The 16156-nt window shown below is 41.5% G+C and overlaps 1 protein-coding gene across 1 annotated transcript in view; it reads right to left on the reverse strand.

Moving 5' to 3' along the window:
- PKHD1 (PKHD1 ciliary IPT domain containing fibrocystin/polyductin) overlaps positions 1–16156 on the reverse strand; it is a 404235-nt gene that overhangs the window by 202381 nt on the left and 185698 nt on the right. Inside the window, exons 47-49 of the mRNA XM_027126840.1 lie at positions 15556–15802; positions 3182–3359; positions 1592–1787 (exon numbers count right to left, since the gene is read on the reverse strand). Of these exons, the coding sequence (XP_026982641.1) occupies positions 1592–1787; positions 3182–3359; positions 15556–15802 (621 nt within the window). The remainder of the gene's footprint in view (positions 1–1591; positions 1788–3181; positions 3360–15555; positions 15803–16156) is intronic.

Consider the following 16156-nt stretch of genomic DNA (forward strand, 5'->3'; position numbering starts at 1 on the left):
AAGAAAATCTTTAGCTGCATGACCTGATTTTGTTTTCTTTATGCCACAAATGTTCCTTTATCATGCTTGGTTTATGTGACTGTTCAAATTAGTTTACAGTTCATGAACAAATCTGATCAATGGACAAGACAGGCTCCTCAGAAGCACGCTAACTAATAAAACAAGAGCACTTTGAAATTAAAATTTTGTTTCAGAATATACAGCAAATGAATAGCCATAGTTAAAGTTAACGGCAACTATCTGCTCTTACTTAATGGCTGTATGTGACTCTAGTGGTAAAACAGTCTCAGGGATCTCTGTCCATCCTGATTTTTTATAGTATTAGGTTATATTTATGGATGAATCAAATCAGGAATAAAATCTGAATGGTACAATTCAGTGCAAATAAAATATAGAGTAATCCATTTGGCCAAGACTTTTTAAAAACCCGGGAAGCACCATCCTCTCCTCTCTGGTGCTATTAAAATGTAATCGCCCCAGGGCTCAAGTGTAATCAGACCCAGTTGACAAATCGCTATAGGCACAAGTGAGAGGGACAAAGAACTCAGGGCGCCTACCAGCTCCCCAAACCCTTAAGGCCAAGTCTGGCTTGTGGCAGAGACTGGGACTTGCCATGCTTGACATGGCCCTGATTTCAACCAGGATCTATTAAGACCAATTCATAACAAAATTGTCCTTTTAGAGACTCATTTTGTCAGATTCTCCTTCTTAGAGACCACACTGAGCTAAGGTTGGTAGAAGTGGACACCATGTACTCAGAGTGACCAATGCTGAAATAATATGGAAAAGAAATATGAGATTTCAGGAAGTCAAATATGAGATTTCAGGAAGTCCAGGAAGTCAAAAGAAATGTATGGCCCTGACCCACACATTGGGCTCCCGTGAAACATGCACAATAAGAAGGTAAGGAAATCCTTTTGGCCCCTGTTACTCTGCAATCACTGTAGGGTTTCTGGTTCTATAAAATGAGGCTCCTGGACCCTTCACTGATGCTGCCTCTGACACAAGACAAGACAGCCCATCCCCCAGTCCTCAGATAGCCTTCCATGCATCTCATTTTTCTGACCTCAGATTTCCTTCCAAGGCTTCTCACTTTCCACATTGACTACACTCTTCATCCTGCCTCTCTGTACCTTTGCTGTTCCTTGTATCTGTGATCACAACCAGCCATCCTGTCTTTACATGTCCAGTTGACTTTTCTACAAATGCAACATGGCCTTAACATGAATGAAAAATATGAATAGCAGTCAAAGTTTATTAAGCACTTGCTCTGGGTTAGACCCTCTGCTAAAGAATTTTACATGTTATCCTTGATTTAATTTCCTATCCTTTAGATAGGTCCTTTTATTATCCCATTTTACAGATAAGGAGGCTGAGGCTTAGAAAGGATACCTGCACGATGTCCCATAGCTAGTAAGTGCTAGAGCTGGGATTCAAATGCAGGCAGTCTGATTCAGAGCCCAGCCACTTAACCATAACACGCAGCGGTCTCTTTCAGCTCCTCATCACTTCACAGCACCAATGTTTGGTATTCCAAAGGGAACGGTGGTTTCTGACTATGTGCTCAACATGCTCATCCAATTATACTTACCCAGATAGGTGAGTTGTCTCAACTGGCTGTGGAAGAACCAGTCACAGCCTTGGTCCCGACCAGGTGATGGAAGAGACGGAAGGGACCGCCCCACTTGACTCCCACACCTTATGAGGATGTCAGGGTAAGGCCACAGGTCTGTGTGCACCAGCAGCAGGTAATTCCCAGGAGCAAAGTTCTCAAATGTCGCTGAGTACTTGAAGTGAGAGAAAAGTACAAAAGTGCTCATTGAGTGAGGAAGACTCTTCCCAGAAAAAGAGTTACAAAGAACTCAGATGGAGTAGTTTAGAAACAGGACTGTTCACACCGGCTACTTTTCTTGTGGGAAATGGGCTTACTTAAATCTACTCCATCATAAATTCATAACTAAAGCTACAAAAGCATACAGTGCGAGGACTGAAAACTGTAAGGTTCTTCTTGTTTAACAATCTCAATTAACAGAGGAGAAAACCAAAGTTCAGACAAGTGAAGTAACTCGTCCCAGGTCAAACAGCAAGAAGAGACAGAGACACATGTAGAATTCCTGTCCAGTTTTCCCCAAGACTCAAACAGGCAGGCAATGATAGGAGTGCCATCCATTTATAAGAGTAACAGTTAACACGGTTGAGCATTGGCTCAGGTATCATTCATATCAAGGCATCCAACCCTTGAAAGACTCTGGGGATTGTGACTAGTATTGCCTCCATTTTATAGACGAAGACACTGAGGCAGGTGGAGGTTCGGTAACTCTCCCTACATCACAAAGCAGGACAGTGCTGATCTGGGACAGAGATCCAGGTGTCCACCTCCAGAGTCACCATTCTACTGCCTTCACCTTCCCAGAATGTTCTCATGGGAACCTCAGGGGAAGGGGAGAGAGGTGTACATTCTTCCTGAGAGCTGTGGTGAGGGGATCAAATGGATTCTGCTTTGAATTCTTCAGATCTATGGCACACCTGCTTCCAGCTCCCTAAGACCTGCTCTTATGACCTTTAGGGAGAATGAGTGTGATGAGACGGGAAGAAAGAAATGTGTTAAAAGGAATAAAAGAAGCTTGAGGAAATCCACTGGATTGATTTTTCTGCAGAAAATGCACCTATTTTCCTTATGGTTTTTCCTACCTTCCCTCCCCCTAACCATCTGACTCCTTCAACCCAATCCAAACGAAAGGCTAGTGCCTTTCGTTTTCAGGTGCAAGTTAATCTTTGACCACAAGGTGGCAGTGTGCAATGTAAAAAATGCCTTGTGAAGCTATTTTCTCTCGGCTACAAACACTTCCCTGGGGTAAGTTGGTTCTTAACCCATGATATATAAGACTACAATTCTATAGGTTGTTTAGAAGCTGTTTTTATTTGTATTAATAAAGTTAAAATTTCAGGCAGAACCATTCTGTGTTCAAGGTGAGGTTTAAAGGGATTCTAAAATTTTCAAGTTTAAGATAAAAGACAATCATACCTCAAATTCAGGTTACATTCATCTGGTCAAAATGCTGCTGCAGTTTTCTTGATCAGCACCAGAAGATGCTAATACTTGCAAACTACTGCGTCACAGAAGGAAAGACGGGAACCCCCAGGGAATGGAATCTACCATCAAGTGGATGCCGGGGCTTACCTGCAGAGAGCTGTTGGTCCAAGGGCTCTCAAATCGCAGTGAGTAGGTCTCTTGATCCAAGAGCAGTGCCATCCAGCCATAAGGGTTGGACAGTGTGTCATGCACATAACTAACAGTGGTTGTCTTATTTCTGCTGTCCGTTATGGTTAAATCATAAGAAACTTTTGGGGCATTGGCTCTAGAGTGATTTAAAAAGAAAAAAAGCAGGTGTAAGTTTTTTGTCCATCCTGGATCTAAGGCACTCCTCTCCCATCAGCTATAATTTATCTATTTTCTCCATGTACGTCTCTCGCCCCAGTGTCTATAGAGGTTTTAGCGGTCATGGTGTGTGTCAAAAAGCCCAGTGGGAAGGTGTCACTGGGCCATTTGTGCATCACACTGACCTGAAACACTCAGATCTTAGGCCACTAATCAATGCCATCTTAATGAGTTCATATAGGCCAGGACTATATATTATTATTTTAAAGAAATGTCCAAGGTCAGAATATTGCCATAGCCCGGGTTTATCAGCAGCAGAATGCGTATTACACAGTCACTAGTTATCCCTCTGGGGAGCAGTGGCTGAAGCCCAGAACCTCAGAGCCTACCTCCAACGGCCCAGCAGGAACAGCCTCAGTAAGCTTCCCCAGAACGCAGAGGGCCCTGGGTCCTCTCCTGTGGGCTTACACGATGCCCAGGGCTCACTCAGTGCCAGTGGGTTTGCGTTCTTGCTTGTTAACAAGGAATGCGACATCCTGAAGCTAGAGACATTTTGTCTTTTCTGGTGTCCTGCCCCTTGGCACTGGGACCTGCACATTATGGGCACTCAAACCATGTTTGTTACACAAACGAAGCCTGCAGGGAGGAGCTCTTCCCAAAAGCGATGCCAACTTCCCAATGTATAGAAAGCGTTTCTAGAAGAACAGCATTTTACCAAGTGAGGAAACTGAGACAGAGTATGGTAAAAGTAGTATGTGAACATCACAGGTAGAGCTAGAAAGTTTTAAATTTCTACAAAGTATTCTATGCAGCCCATTCCAGAAAGTGATTTTTAAGACTTCACTAGAAGATAAATAGATTTTGCCACCTGCTTAGACCCTAAAAGAAAAAGTGGACAGAAAAAAAATAAAGCAAAAGCTAAAAAAAAAATCAACACCCATTACGACCTTCCTTCCCCCTCTGGTTTAGTTTTGATGAGAATCTTTAACTGTGGCATGTTGCTACAGGCAGATAATTAAATTCTCAAAGTAAAGGGAAATGAGACAAAGGAGGATATTGGGTTTTCAAAGTGAGGGGTGATGTGAGCACATCGAAAGCCAATTTACAATCTAGTGGCATATTATAGAGAGGAGACTGGTTTTAGTGTTAAATGCTTGGGCACCGTTGTCAAATGGGTGTAAACTGGAAGTCTATAACTGCATGTGCACTAGGTGTATGAATTTGGGGGACTCACTGACCCTCTTTAAGCTTTAATTTCCTTTTTTTTTTTAATGGAGACAACATCAGTATGTATCTCCTATAGCAACTGTGAAACTTAAAGTGATAATCTACGTGAAGTATTCACTAAGTATTCACTAAGCCCAAGAAGTCTACCTATAGCTCATTTAAGAAAGAACCTCAGATGTGCCTGGTTTGCCACGCTGTCTACTTATTTTACTGTCTAGAGTTTATCCAGGATACTTGGTCATTTAAAATCACACTCAAAACCTTTCATGGTGCAGAGCTTTAGCCCTGGCAATGTAGCACGTGATTCATATTTCTTGTAAGATTAAATGTGTTTGTTTCAGCCATTAATAAGTAAAATGAAAGGGATAAAAGAATGCTCAAGGCATTTGGAATAAAAGAACCACTCTTTCCCAGATGTCCCTACGTAGCATTCACCAAACCTTTAGAAATCTTGGGGTAGGGGGGCTTCTTCCTCTATTTGGGCCTGGGATATGGAGGGCTTTTTTTGCATGTATATCAAGATTTAAATCGGAACTTAAGTAAATCCTGGACTCACATTCTTAGAATCAGAGTGGATATGAAGGTCATCTGTTCTAACATCCAATCTACTGTGGAAATTCCCTCCATATTTTATCTTGTTCCTTCTTCCAGCTTTGGGGAGTTCACATCCTCAAATTCCCCCTCCATTTATGAAAGTTATTTGTAAATTTTAATTTTAGACAAGCTTGAGAAAGCTTAATTTTCTCCCGTGTATTTTCTAGCCCTTTCTCCTCAATCGCTATGGCTTTCTCTTACTCTGACTGAAACCATGAGTCCCAGGGTCCCAGGAGATCAGCCAGCACAATTTGGCCCAACTAATATATTTACTAAGTGAAGATAGGTTACTGGGAAATAAATGTAAAACAAATGTGATAAGAAGAGATAAGTTGAAATACCAAAGAGGCAAGTGAGTTAGCCGCAGCAAGTACCGAGGTCAATACATCAGGTGGGATTCCCCACAGTCCAGAAAATGATTCCGAAAATTTCAGGTTCTGAAAGAGCAGCCCTTCAGCTTTCACAGAGACATATGGGCTCTGGAAAATGAATCACAAGACTGAATTCCAAGAAAGACTCACTGATAAATCAGAATTTCCATTTAGTAATTTGCAGTGAGAAATAAAACTGCCTTTCACATAGTGGGTATTCAACAAATGTTTGTTGAATGAATAAATGAGTGTTGAACGGACTAGAACACCCTAACTGGCTATTTAGTGATGTTTGGTCCCAGGGAAGTCTACCCAGAAAACCACATGAGTGTCAGGAGATTTCTTGTAAACTTACTCATCAAAGGAGATAAGCATTTGATCGTGAGTTATCAGATCCTGATACAGTCAACCCCATTATCAGTAAGATATTCACCCAAAGGACTTATACACTTAAGTTTAGTGGTCAGAAAACCTCTCCTGGACATATACAAGCAATCTGCACTAACAGTGGGCCCTGGTTTAGGAAAATACTAAGATTTCCTTATGAACTTAGATTTCTTCTATCCTAGTTGAGTGCTCTCAATTAAACCACTTTTACATTAGGGTTTTGGTTTTTTTTTTAACTATAGGCCAAAGGAATTCTATTTGTTGAAATGCATCCATCTGTTCACAACTAATCACTCCAACCTGTACTTTGTCACTTACTTTGCCTGACCATCCTATATTTTATCACTCTTTTCTTAAGAGATAATGCATATTTCCAGAAATTCTTCTTCATTCCAGCAATGTGGCCCCAAGAATTCTCCCTGGTCACTTGGACTAGACTTAAATTATTTCTCATATTTCTATCAGCATCACATTTATAAGTCAGTTTTAAGATCTAATTTCTCCTGATTCTGTTTCTATAGATTGTAATTTCACTTACTGAAGGAGCCATTTTTCAGGCCATACTCCCCAGTTTCAGAAGGCCCCTATAAACATGACCCTGTTTTCAAATATTGTAAAACCACTAAATGCTAACATTAATTCAGTTCTATTAATCTTCGGGACTTTTCCACCTTCTTTTTTTTTTTTTGCGGTATGTGGGCCTCTCACTGCTGTGGCCTCTCCTGTTGCAGAGCACAGGCTCCGGACGTGCAGGCTCAACGGCCATGGCTCACGGGCCCAGCTGCTCCGCGGCATGTGGGATCTTCCCGGACCGGGGCACGAACCCGCATCCCCTGCATCGGCAGGCGGACTCTCAACCACTGCGCCACCAGGGAAGCCCTGCACCTTCTTTTTGATGCCCTTCTTCCAACAGTATCCAGTAATCTAATGCTAACTTGGTCAACCAGAGACCCAACCATAGTGCACTGTGATCCTAAACCATCCTTTCCTCTACCTTTTCCTCATTCGCTGCCCGACCCTACCAAGCCGCCCCATCCATCCTGACCAAGGCTCACGTGGGATGCAATTTCACAGGCACTCGAGGGCAGCATGAGCTTTCTTTAGGGAAATACAGGTAGAGAAGTAGGTTATCAAATATTCCTTTATCACAGTCGGTAGTGGAAAGGATCGTAGTGTGCGTTCTGAAAAGCAAATCAAAATGTGAAAGACCCATCTCCCAGTAGGCAAGATGCCTTTTGTTGACCATCACCCCAAGGGCCAAAAATTCTAGGTCAAATCAGCTCCCATCCTTCTAGGCCAAATGCCAGCAGTGACAGTGGTGAGCTCTTCTGAAAAGCACCCAAAGAACATCAAGAGTAGAAGAATACCGTGAAGAGAATTTACCAACCATAATTACTACAATTTTCGCTTGCCCTAAATAGCCACCAATCTCCCCTCTTTACTGTTAATGAAGCAAAGAAGCACACAAGTATTTCTAATTTGGAGAAGCCAAGGGAGCCTGCATGGGCCATTAGCAGCAGAAAGCTTCATTACCAGGGGAAGAAGTCTCTCCCTGAACTTCTCATGGTTTTATGTGCAAGAAATCAGGAGGCAACCAGTCCATCTGAAATGTTAACCCTTACCTCCGAGTCAGCAACGGCTCCTGTATATAATCAAAAAGACAAGAGGACTTCAAGACTTTCCTTTTCTATGAGGTAGCTTAATTTTTTTTTTAATCACCAAGCCTGTTTTTAATTAAGGGACATTTTCCTTTAGAAATATAGCAGTATCACTTGATAAAACTTCCCAACCTAAGTACCAATTTACAATACTAGTTGCATCAACAGTTATGTAATTTAGTGCCCAGATACTCTGCAGAACTGTTGAGTGTATCCTGCCCACAGAGGATTTCTCAGGCAATCAACAATACCAGTGAGAACAAACATTAGCTCCCTGGTTTGTGTTTACCATTAGCTTACTTTTCCTGAGGGTCCACATCTCTGTGTATTAAGACAAACACTGCACTGAGCTCTAAATGCTCTAAATTCGGAGCAATTGTGAAATAAACCCTTTATAATTACACATCTCCTAAGCCAGACACATCACAAAAACGAGCCCCGAATGGTACTGCCAGCATTGCCTGGGTATTCATGCTTGCCGCTGTCACTCTCACCTTTTACTGCACAAAGAGGACAAAATCAAAATGTTGAGCACAGCCGACAAATTTTTGTGGCACGACTTTTCTTGAGCATCCTTTAAAAATACACTGGGCTCATAAGAAGTCTTTGTCAGAAGCTCACCACTGTCCTTCGTTTTGGAGAGTCTTATTTTTGCATAAGTAGCCCATCCTATACAGGTTGCTAACTGTGTATTCCCCTTGCCCCTATGGCTACTGGTGTAAATAAACCGCACCTCCCCATTGGTGAGCAATAATAATAAACAGAATTTTTTTTAATGAAAAAAAAAGTCCTGTCCAAGAACCACTATTCTCTCTGCTGATCTGCCATCACCCAGTGATAACTGACATGTACCAGTAAGGGGTTTCCTGTATATACTACCCTTATTGATTGAGAAACAAATATTTCTCCTTCTGAGTAAGAAACCTAAGAGAAAAGAAATCTTAACCCTCAGTCTTTCTTCCAAACTTTTAACAATTCTTAAATTCATGTAAAAAAATAGAAATGATAGGCAGAGAGGCAAGCCGTATGAATCCTTGCATTTCTGGCAGGTACACCCCACATCACTCCTCCATGACTTTGCAGATATATATTTCTGTTTATCTTTTTTCAGAGTTAGCTAAAGCAATAATAATTGATTGTAGAAAAGTCCCCAAATCAACCTAGCACCTCCCCAAAGGTATTGTCTAAAGTTTTTGCGACACACTTGGGATAATAATTCTTGCTTACTATACCTTAATCCTTGAAGAGGAGCAATAGATGTCTATTGTCCATCTGTCTATCCTTCACATACTATTGCATCTCTTTCTTGATCTGTGGAATACAGCTGGAATGGCTATCTCAGAACATGAAAACACCACCCTTGGAGCTACACAACTCCAAGGTAGACAACTACTTGTCAGGAATATTGAAAAACAATTGTATGCATCTAGCAGGGAGTTAGACTATAAAGCCTACCTTCTCTTTTATATATATGCACACCTGGTGCTGGTGGGGCTGACAGACTCCCCCTCATGAGCTCACCATCAGCCCCTCTTCCCAACTCCGTATTCAGTGATATCAGGACAGATCGTGTGAGAGTATTTTCACCACGGAATTAAGCAAATGCTACAAATCAGGGTCTTTATTCTAGAAAGCTAGTTGTAAAACAGGTACCAGCACACCCCTGGACCCCTTTATTATTCATGAAATTTAATAACCATGGAGTATTGTTGATGATATTCCTCAGTTTGGGCTCCATTTTGATGTTTAGATCTTTTTCTATTTTAATGCTGTAACCTCTGCTGCCGAGAGCGGATAAAACTTCTTGGAATTTTCCTGTCTCACATGTGGTGTTTTTGAGAACTGAAAAGATACCATTAGTGATGCTATGCCTCTTTATCCCTAGGAAGGAGCGTTAGGTGATTATTAAAGGAAAAGCTTGGCCACAATTTCCATTTCAACTCTTCTTTACTTTTGCATTCATAGAGGCAGGGGGTGCCTTGTACTCTGAACACTGACACATTAAGAACAGTTCCATAGGTAGACCCTGAGCGCAAGCACTACAGGGAAGGATATTCAGCAGGATCTAAGAATCAAGGTGATCAACAGCAACATTAGCCTTTCCTTTTCTAGGAGAAATAGGAAGAGAGAAACAGAAGCTTTGGGGCACAATGAATCATAAACTGTGTCCTGAAAGACTCCAGATTCCACGACTTTCTGGGATATTTCGTTGGATAAGTGCAATGTCATGTGGCTATTGGAAAGTGTTCCCTATTTTTCAAGAATCGGATTAAGTTTCATTTGAGCAAACTTAATTCCCTTGCCAGGCATTTGCTTCTCAGAAATGTAATCATCTATAATATTTTATTCTATTAGTAGTAAGTTCATATGTTGTTTTGTCAATCATAAATGTAGAGACTTTTTTTTTTAAACTTCTTTATTGGAGTATAGTTGCTTTACAGTGTTGTGTTAGTTCCTGCTGTATAGCAAAGTGAATCAGCTATATGTATACATATATCCCCATATCCCCTCCCTCTTGCGTCTCCCTCTCACCCTCCCTATCCCACCCCTCTGGGTGGTTACAAAGCACCGAGCTGATCTCCCTGTGCTATGCAGCTGCTTCCCACTAGCTATCTATTTTACGTTTGGTAGTGTATATATGTCAATGCTACTCTCTCACTTCGCCTCAGCTTACCCTTCCCCCTTCCCGTGTCCTCAAGTCCATTATCTACATCTGCGTCTTTATTCCTGTCCTGCCCCTAGGTTCATCAGACCATTCATAAATGTAGAGACTTTTGAAAGACAACATTTACTGAGCACTTACTACATGCCAGACAACAACCCTGTGAGTTAAGTACCATTTGGCTCATTTTACTGATAGGAGAACTGAAGCAGAAAGAGGTGAAGTAACTTGTCCAGGAACATACTTAGGAAGTGGCGGAGGGAGGGTGGGCTATGATTTATGCCCATAAATGATTCTTAATTACCTCTCTATTCTTCAGCCTTTGAAAAATAACTTCAAACATATGCATATATCTTGACTTTCTTTTATGTACTTCCTATTAAAACTCAGAAGGACTGGTTGGCCAACCTACAACATCTTGTAAACTCTTTTAATTTCCCCCACATTCAATTCAGTACATAATTGGAAGACAGATCAAGGCTTGATTTACTGACATTTGAATAAATCTATGTCAACTGAAGGAGCTGTAGAGTGCTCTAAACCAAAAAACAAATAATTCCCAGATGGTAATTGTGAAAGTTCATTCTCATTCCCCCCATCACAATTCTATGCATCTATACCACCAGGAAAAGAAAAGGATTGCAAATGTACGCAAACTGCTGATTCGGTGGGTGGGGTAGGGGCAGAGTGGAGAAGAAATCAGCTGTTAAAATAAATCATCTGATCAACTGACAGCCCCGGGCAAGCAAAAGCCCAGAAGACATTATGAAAGGATATTCTTAAGTATTTGATGTTGCTAGGAATTTTAGAAACAAAGACTGAGGATAGTATTTTAATCCTGGATCTTCTAAAGAAAAGTTAAGGGCTGTGGACTCCTCATAAATATGTCCTAAGAGAGAAATGGACAATAAGGACACTACAGGAAGATTTGGGGGAGTCCACAATTTCTTAAATGATATTCACTTATTCAATACTAATTTTATTGAGTCACTATATGTTCAACATGGTACTGGGCACCATAATACAAACAAACAGAAAACCCTATCCCTGCCCTACTTACCATGTATGAGGAGGGAGGGGCAATTTATAAAGCTATGTAGGAGCTATGAGTATTGGTTAGAGCAAGTATCGAGAGCCAGCACACAGCAGGGATACAAAAGCTGTTCAGAAAGCTCAGGGAAGCTTACCAGAGAAAACAACCTTCATGTTGAGTTCATGGAAGCTGAGCCTTATGGGCTGAAAAGCACAAAGATGTTGAGTATGGCTGAGGCATAAAATGCAGGGAAGGGAGGGCAGAGCATTGAGAAATGATGCTAGAAGTACAAACAGGAGCAGCTCACGAAGTGCCCACAAGACATTACAAATGGCAAGCTTTCATCGGGAGGCACTGGGAAACCTTGACAAAGCTTCTACAAAGAAATGCATGGATGGCAAGACCAGATCCGATCTACAAAGCCTCAAAAAGTTCAAGAATGGCATCACAGCAAGGTGGCAAGCTAAGAGGCTGTTGTGGTTATACAGGTGGGAGGCAGTGTCAACCTGGACTAGAGTAGCTGGGAAGGAGAGAAGTAGAAAAACTCAGGAGAGATTTTTTAGGAGATAAAATGGGCTGGACTTGGTAGGTGATTTCTGTGAGGAATAAGAAAGAAGATGAGTCAAGGATGACTCCCATCTCTGGTTTAGATATAACTGAATCAGTTGTCTGAACACCCAGAGATTCTGAACACCGAGGGAGGAATAGGTCCAAGGAATAAAGACCATACGTTCAGTTTTGACAAGTTTGAGATGGGTGTTGAATACTCTAGTGGAAATACTGAAAGCGTAGCTGCTCAACGGAAATATAATACAAGCCATAAGTGCAGGCCGCAGATAGAATCTTAAATTTTACTGTAGCCACAATGAAAAATTTAAAAGAAACAGGTGAAATTAATTTTAATAATATATTTAACCCAATATATTCAAAACTTATCATTTCAACGTAAGCAATATAAACAAATTGTTGCGCTCTCTTACATTCTTTTTTTTCATACAAAGTCTTAGAAATAAGGTGTATAGTTGAAACTTATGGCACATCTCCATCTGGGCGAGCCACATTTCACGTGTTCAGTAGCCACCTGTGGCGAGTGACTTCAATACTGCGCAGGGCAGGTTGGATAAATGGATCTGGAATTCAATAAAGCAATGTAGACTGGAGGAACAAAATCTAGAATCAACAGTGACTGTTAACTGAGGCTGTGGAATAATCCAGATCACTTGGGAAGAGCATGACGTGCAAGGAAAGCTTCTCACAGAACCCTAAGGAACACTAGCATTTAAGGGGCAGGGAGACGAACTTACAAAGGAGGTCTAGAAGGAGCTCACAGAAATCCACTGGTGAGATGATCCTCGTTCCAGGTAATTTATCTCTAGACATAAGAAATGTGGGATCAGTAAATCCAGGAACTATGTGAGGCACGTTGCCATTATGAGGCCTCTATGGGAAACGTGCCTGACATTTTTCTGAAATGAGGTCCTGACTTACACTGATAGGGCTAATGCTTTCCAGTCTTATCAGGAAGGATGGGGCTGGGAGAATGAGATTGGAAGCCAGGAAAGGAACGCTATGCTGAGTACCTGGGCCCCTAAAGAAAGCACGTTTTTAGAGCTGGCAAGTGAGAGAGCACTCACCCAAACCAAGCGTGTCATCATTTTAGCAGAACAGAAACTAGACTCTGCCTTGTAGAGGGTGGGAATCTTTCCTTCACCTAAATATTAAACATTATTACCAACTTCAAACATTTTTAAGCCTCAGTCAACCCAACTGCAAGGTCAAGTCAGAGGAAGGTACAAAACCGGAAATGCCACAATGTAAGCACCCATCACTCTTGGAAAAGGTAGTGAGGGGAGGTCGCCAATGTCAAACAAGGAACTTATAGTGAACATGAACCAGAAGGGGCCTCCAAGGAGGAGATCACACTCCAAGCACTCGGTTGCTGGTTAGGGGGCAGAGGTGCCCCATTAAACAGCTGTGCAGCCCTCACGCCTTGCCCTCTGGGGACCTGGGCTGAGGGAGGCAGGAGGAGGCTAAGAGTTGAAAGGGAAGAGGGCAGCGTCCTTGTGCCACATCAGATCTCCATCAACATGCAACCCCAAAAGATGGGGACCGTGAGAGCTTTGTAAATCAACTCTTAGGGTGCGTGCTCCAGGGCAAATAGCACAACAAATTAATCCTTTCTCCATGAAATGCAGCAAAGTTTGTATCTACGCAGAATTCAAATTGCTCATTAGCTCTGACATGTTCCTAATGAGGTTATAATGCTCTGGGACAGAGATCAAGTCACTGAACACACATAGCTGAGGATAGAATCCTGGAAAGCTCAAGTTAGAAAGACCTTAGGGCAGTGCTTCTAAACCTTGAGTATAAATCCCCTGTGGGTCCTGACTCAGAACGTCTGCGGTGAGTCTGAGATTCCCAAGTCTAATCCCAGGCCACACTGATGCACTCTGACTAGCAAGGCCTTCGAGATCATCTAACCCAACCATGTCCTAGAGATGAGGACATGAAGGCTAAGAGGCTCATAATTGGGAGTGTGCTAAGACTCCCCTGGGGCGAATTTGGGGTCATTGAGCACTTGTCCGCAGACCTGTGAATCAACCTGAAAATGTTTAAATAGAAGCCTAGGGAGTAGGGTGACCAACCATCCTGGTTTTCTCAAGACTGAAGGGGTTTCTGGGACACGAGGTTTTCTATTTTAAAACCAAGAAAATTACAAACAAACCAAGGCAAGTTTTTCACCCTAGTAGGAGTCTTTTGAATCTACTTAGAATACAGTATCAGGATTATTATCTTTTTGACCTTGTCAGTCCCTGAGTGCTGGGATCATGACCTGCTGCCTAGGTAAGCACCTAATTATCCTGTCCGAAGATTCTCCAAGAGCAGATGTTCAGAGGATTCCACCTGCAGAGCCTTCTAATGCCACTAAACGCCTCTGTAAGACACAGTCTCCCAGTAGGTCTCCAAGTAAGGCATAAAAAAGGAATATCAACAACACAGAGAAATCAATATCATGCAAGCACAGAATGTTCTTTTTAACTACATAAATCTATTTTAATTTTCCTCATTTGGAAAAAACACATGTAAGAAATAAATCGCTAACTTCAATAAAGCTCAAAATGCTCATTAAAAACATCTTTGTTAAAATCACTAAAATGATAAAAATCAGGATGCATTCCTAAGGATGAAAAGAAAAGGCATGCTCTGTATAATCCAAATGGTTAGAAATGAAAATACATCCCTCCACATTGTTATTTTACTCGCTGGAATTGGGTCCACTAACATTAGATAGAATAATAAACAGTTTGGAAAGCAAAAGTGGAGCATTTTCAGATGATTCAATGCTAGCAGGGTATTATATTACTAAGGTGTCTAAAACAGAATGTCAAGATACTGATGCCATATGCGTTCAGAATTCAGACTTAGTGCAATCCTGACCATATAGGCTCACTCTCTGGAGCTTACCTGTTTAAATAAGATGCCAGCATGATCTGGCTGAAGCACTTGACTTAATATTCATGCAGTTAGGACACAAAACAAAAGGAAAGAAGTGTGGCTAAATGTATATAATGCATTTGAAATAGGTAAAAGATAGAACCCTGGACCCTCAGCAATCTTTACCTGGAAATTAAAGAGGGCAGAAGCAATCCTATTATGCATTATAAACAGCCCAGGTGCTGACTTAATGGTAGTTTGGGTAGCATAACCAAGGAGTCCTTGCTCCAATATTAATAGGAAATGTATTGTACAAATCCAATAGTTCATGAAATTAACAAGGAAAATGTACTGGGGTGAAGCAACTTTGCAAGTAATAGGGAGGCATCAGCAATTGCTTTCCTGGAGCATACTGAACACTTAAAAAGAGCTCAGGGGGAGTAGGTGTACATAAATGAGAAAGGACATTACTGGAATTTTTAATAATCCTCTTAATTTAAATATATTTCAGATTCTCTGTTGGTTGCAAGTCTTTTCAAGAGGAAGCTATTAGCTCAAAATGCCAATAAGAGGTCAAGGGCTATGAGACCTGGTCCATTGTTATTGAAAGTTAGCTGCCATTTCAATCAGTCCAAAACTACCGTAAACTTATGATTTGACAGCTGTCAAAATTATCCCCACATCACTTTTGTAGAACTAAATACTTCCAGAAGATTCCGGAAAACAATTTCGCTTTTATAAATATCAACAGCATGGATGATATATGCATGTGCATTGACAAGCCAAAATGTAGAGTTAATTCAACTTACAAACCAATAGACATACGATGGAAGAGAACATTTTCCTCACAGACACTTCCATGGACAAGCTGACTGAAGCTGGCCTTGACCAAACAAGAAGCTGGAAGGGTTTCCATAGAAGCAAGAACGTGACTTCTATTTTTCCCGGACAGAGACCCATCCAAGTCTTCCAAAATTGCTGCATGAGGAAATGGAAATGCTACCAAGTTTGGAGAGTTTGTAAACTTCAACTGGTTGGTCTTGACAGTAAATCCACCTATAAATTGGAAGAAAGACTGTGATGCAGTGACACCAAAGAATATGATCACAAATGGCAACTGAACTCACGGGAATATTTTCAGTATTCTAAATTGCATATTTATACAGTTTTACAATCCACTCAATTTATTCAAGAAAAAAAAAATCCTAGGTGTTGACTATATGCCAGGCTCTGTGCTATGTACTGGAGAGAGAGGGAAACAGGAACAGTAGCGGCATTGCCCTCATGCAGCCTGTATTCTAGGGCAAGGATTCTCAACCGGGAGTGGTTTGCCCTCCAGGGGACATTTGGCACCACCTGCAATCATTTTTGGCTGTCACAACTGGGTGGATGGCAGGGCTACGAGCATCT

Source organism: Aethalodelphis obliquidens, unplaced genomic scaffold, assembly GCF_003676395.1.
Source record: "Aethalodelphis obliquidens isolate GAN/ISIS:26980383/991018 unplaced genomic scaffold, ASM367639v1 scaffold31, whole genome shotgun sequence".
Lineage (NCBI taxonomy): Eukaryota > Metazoa > Chordata > Mammalia > Artiodactyla > Delphinidae > Aethalodelphis > Aethalodelphis obliquidens.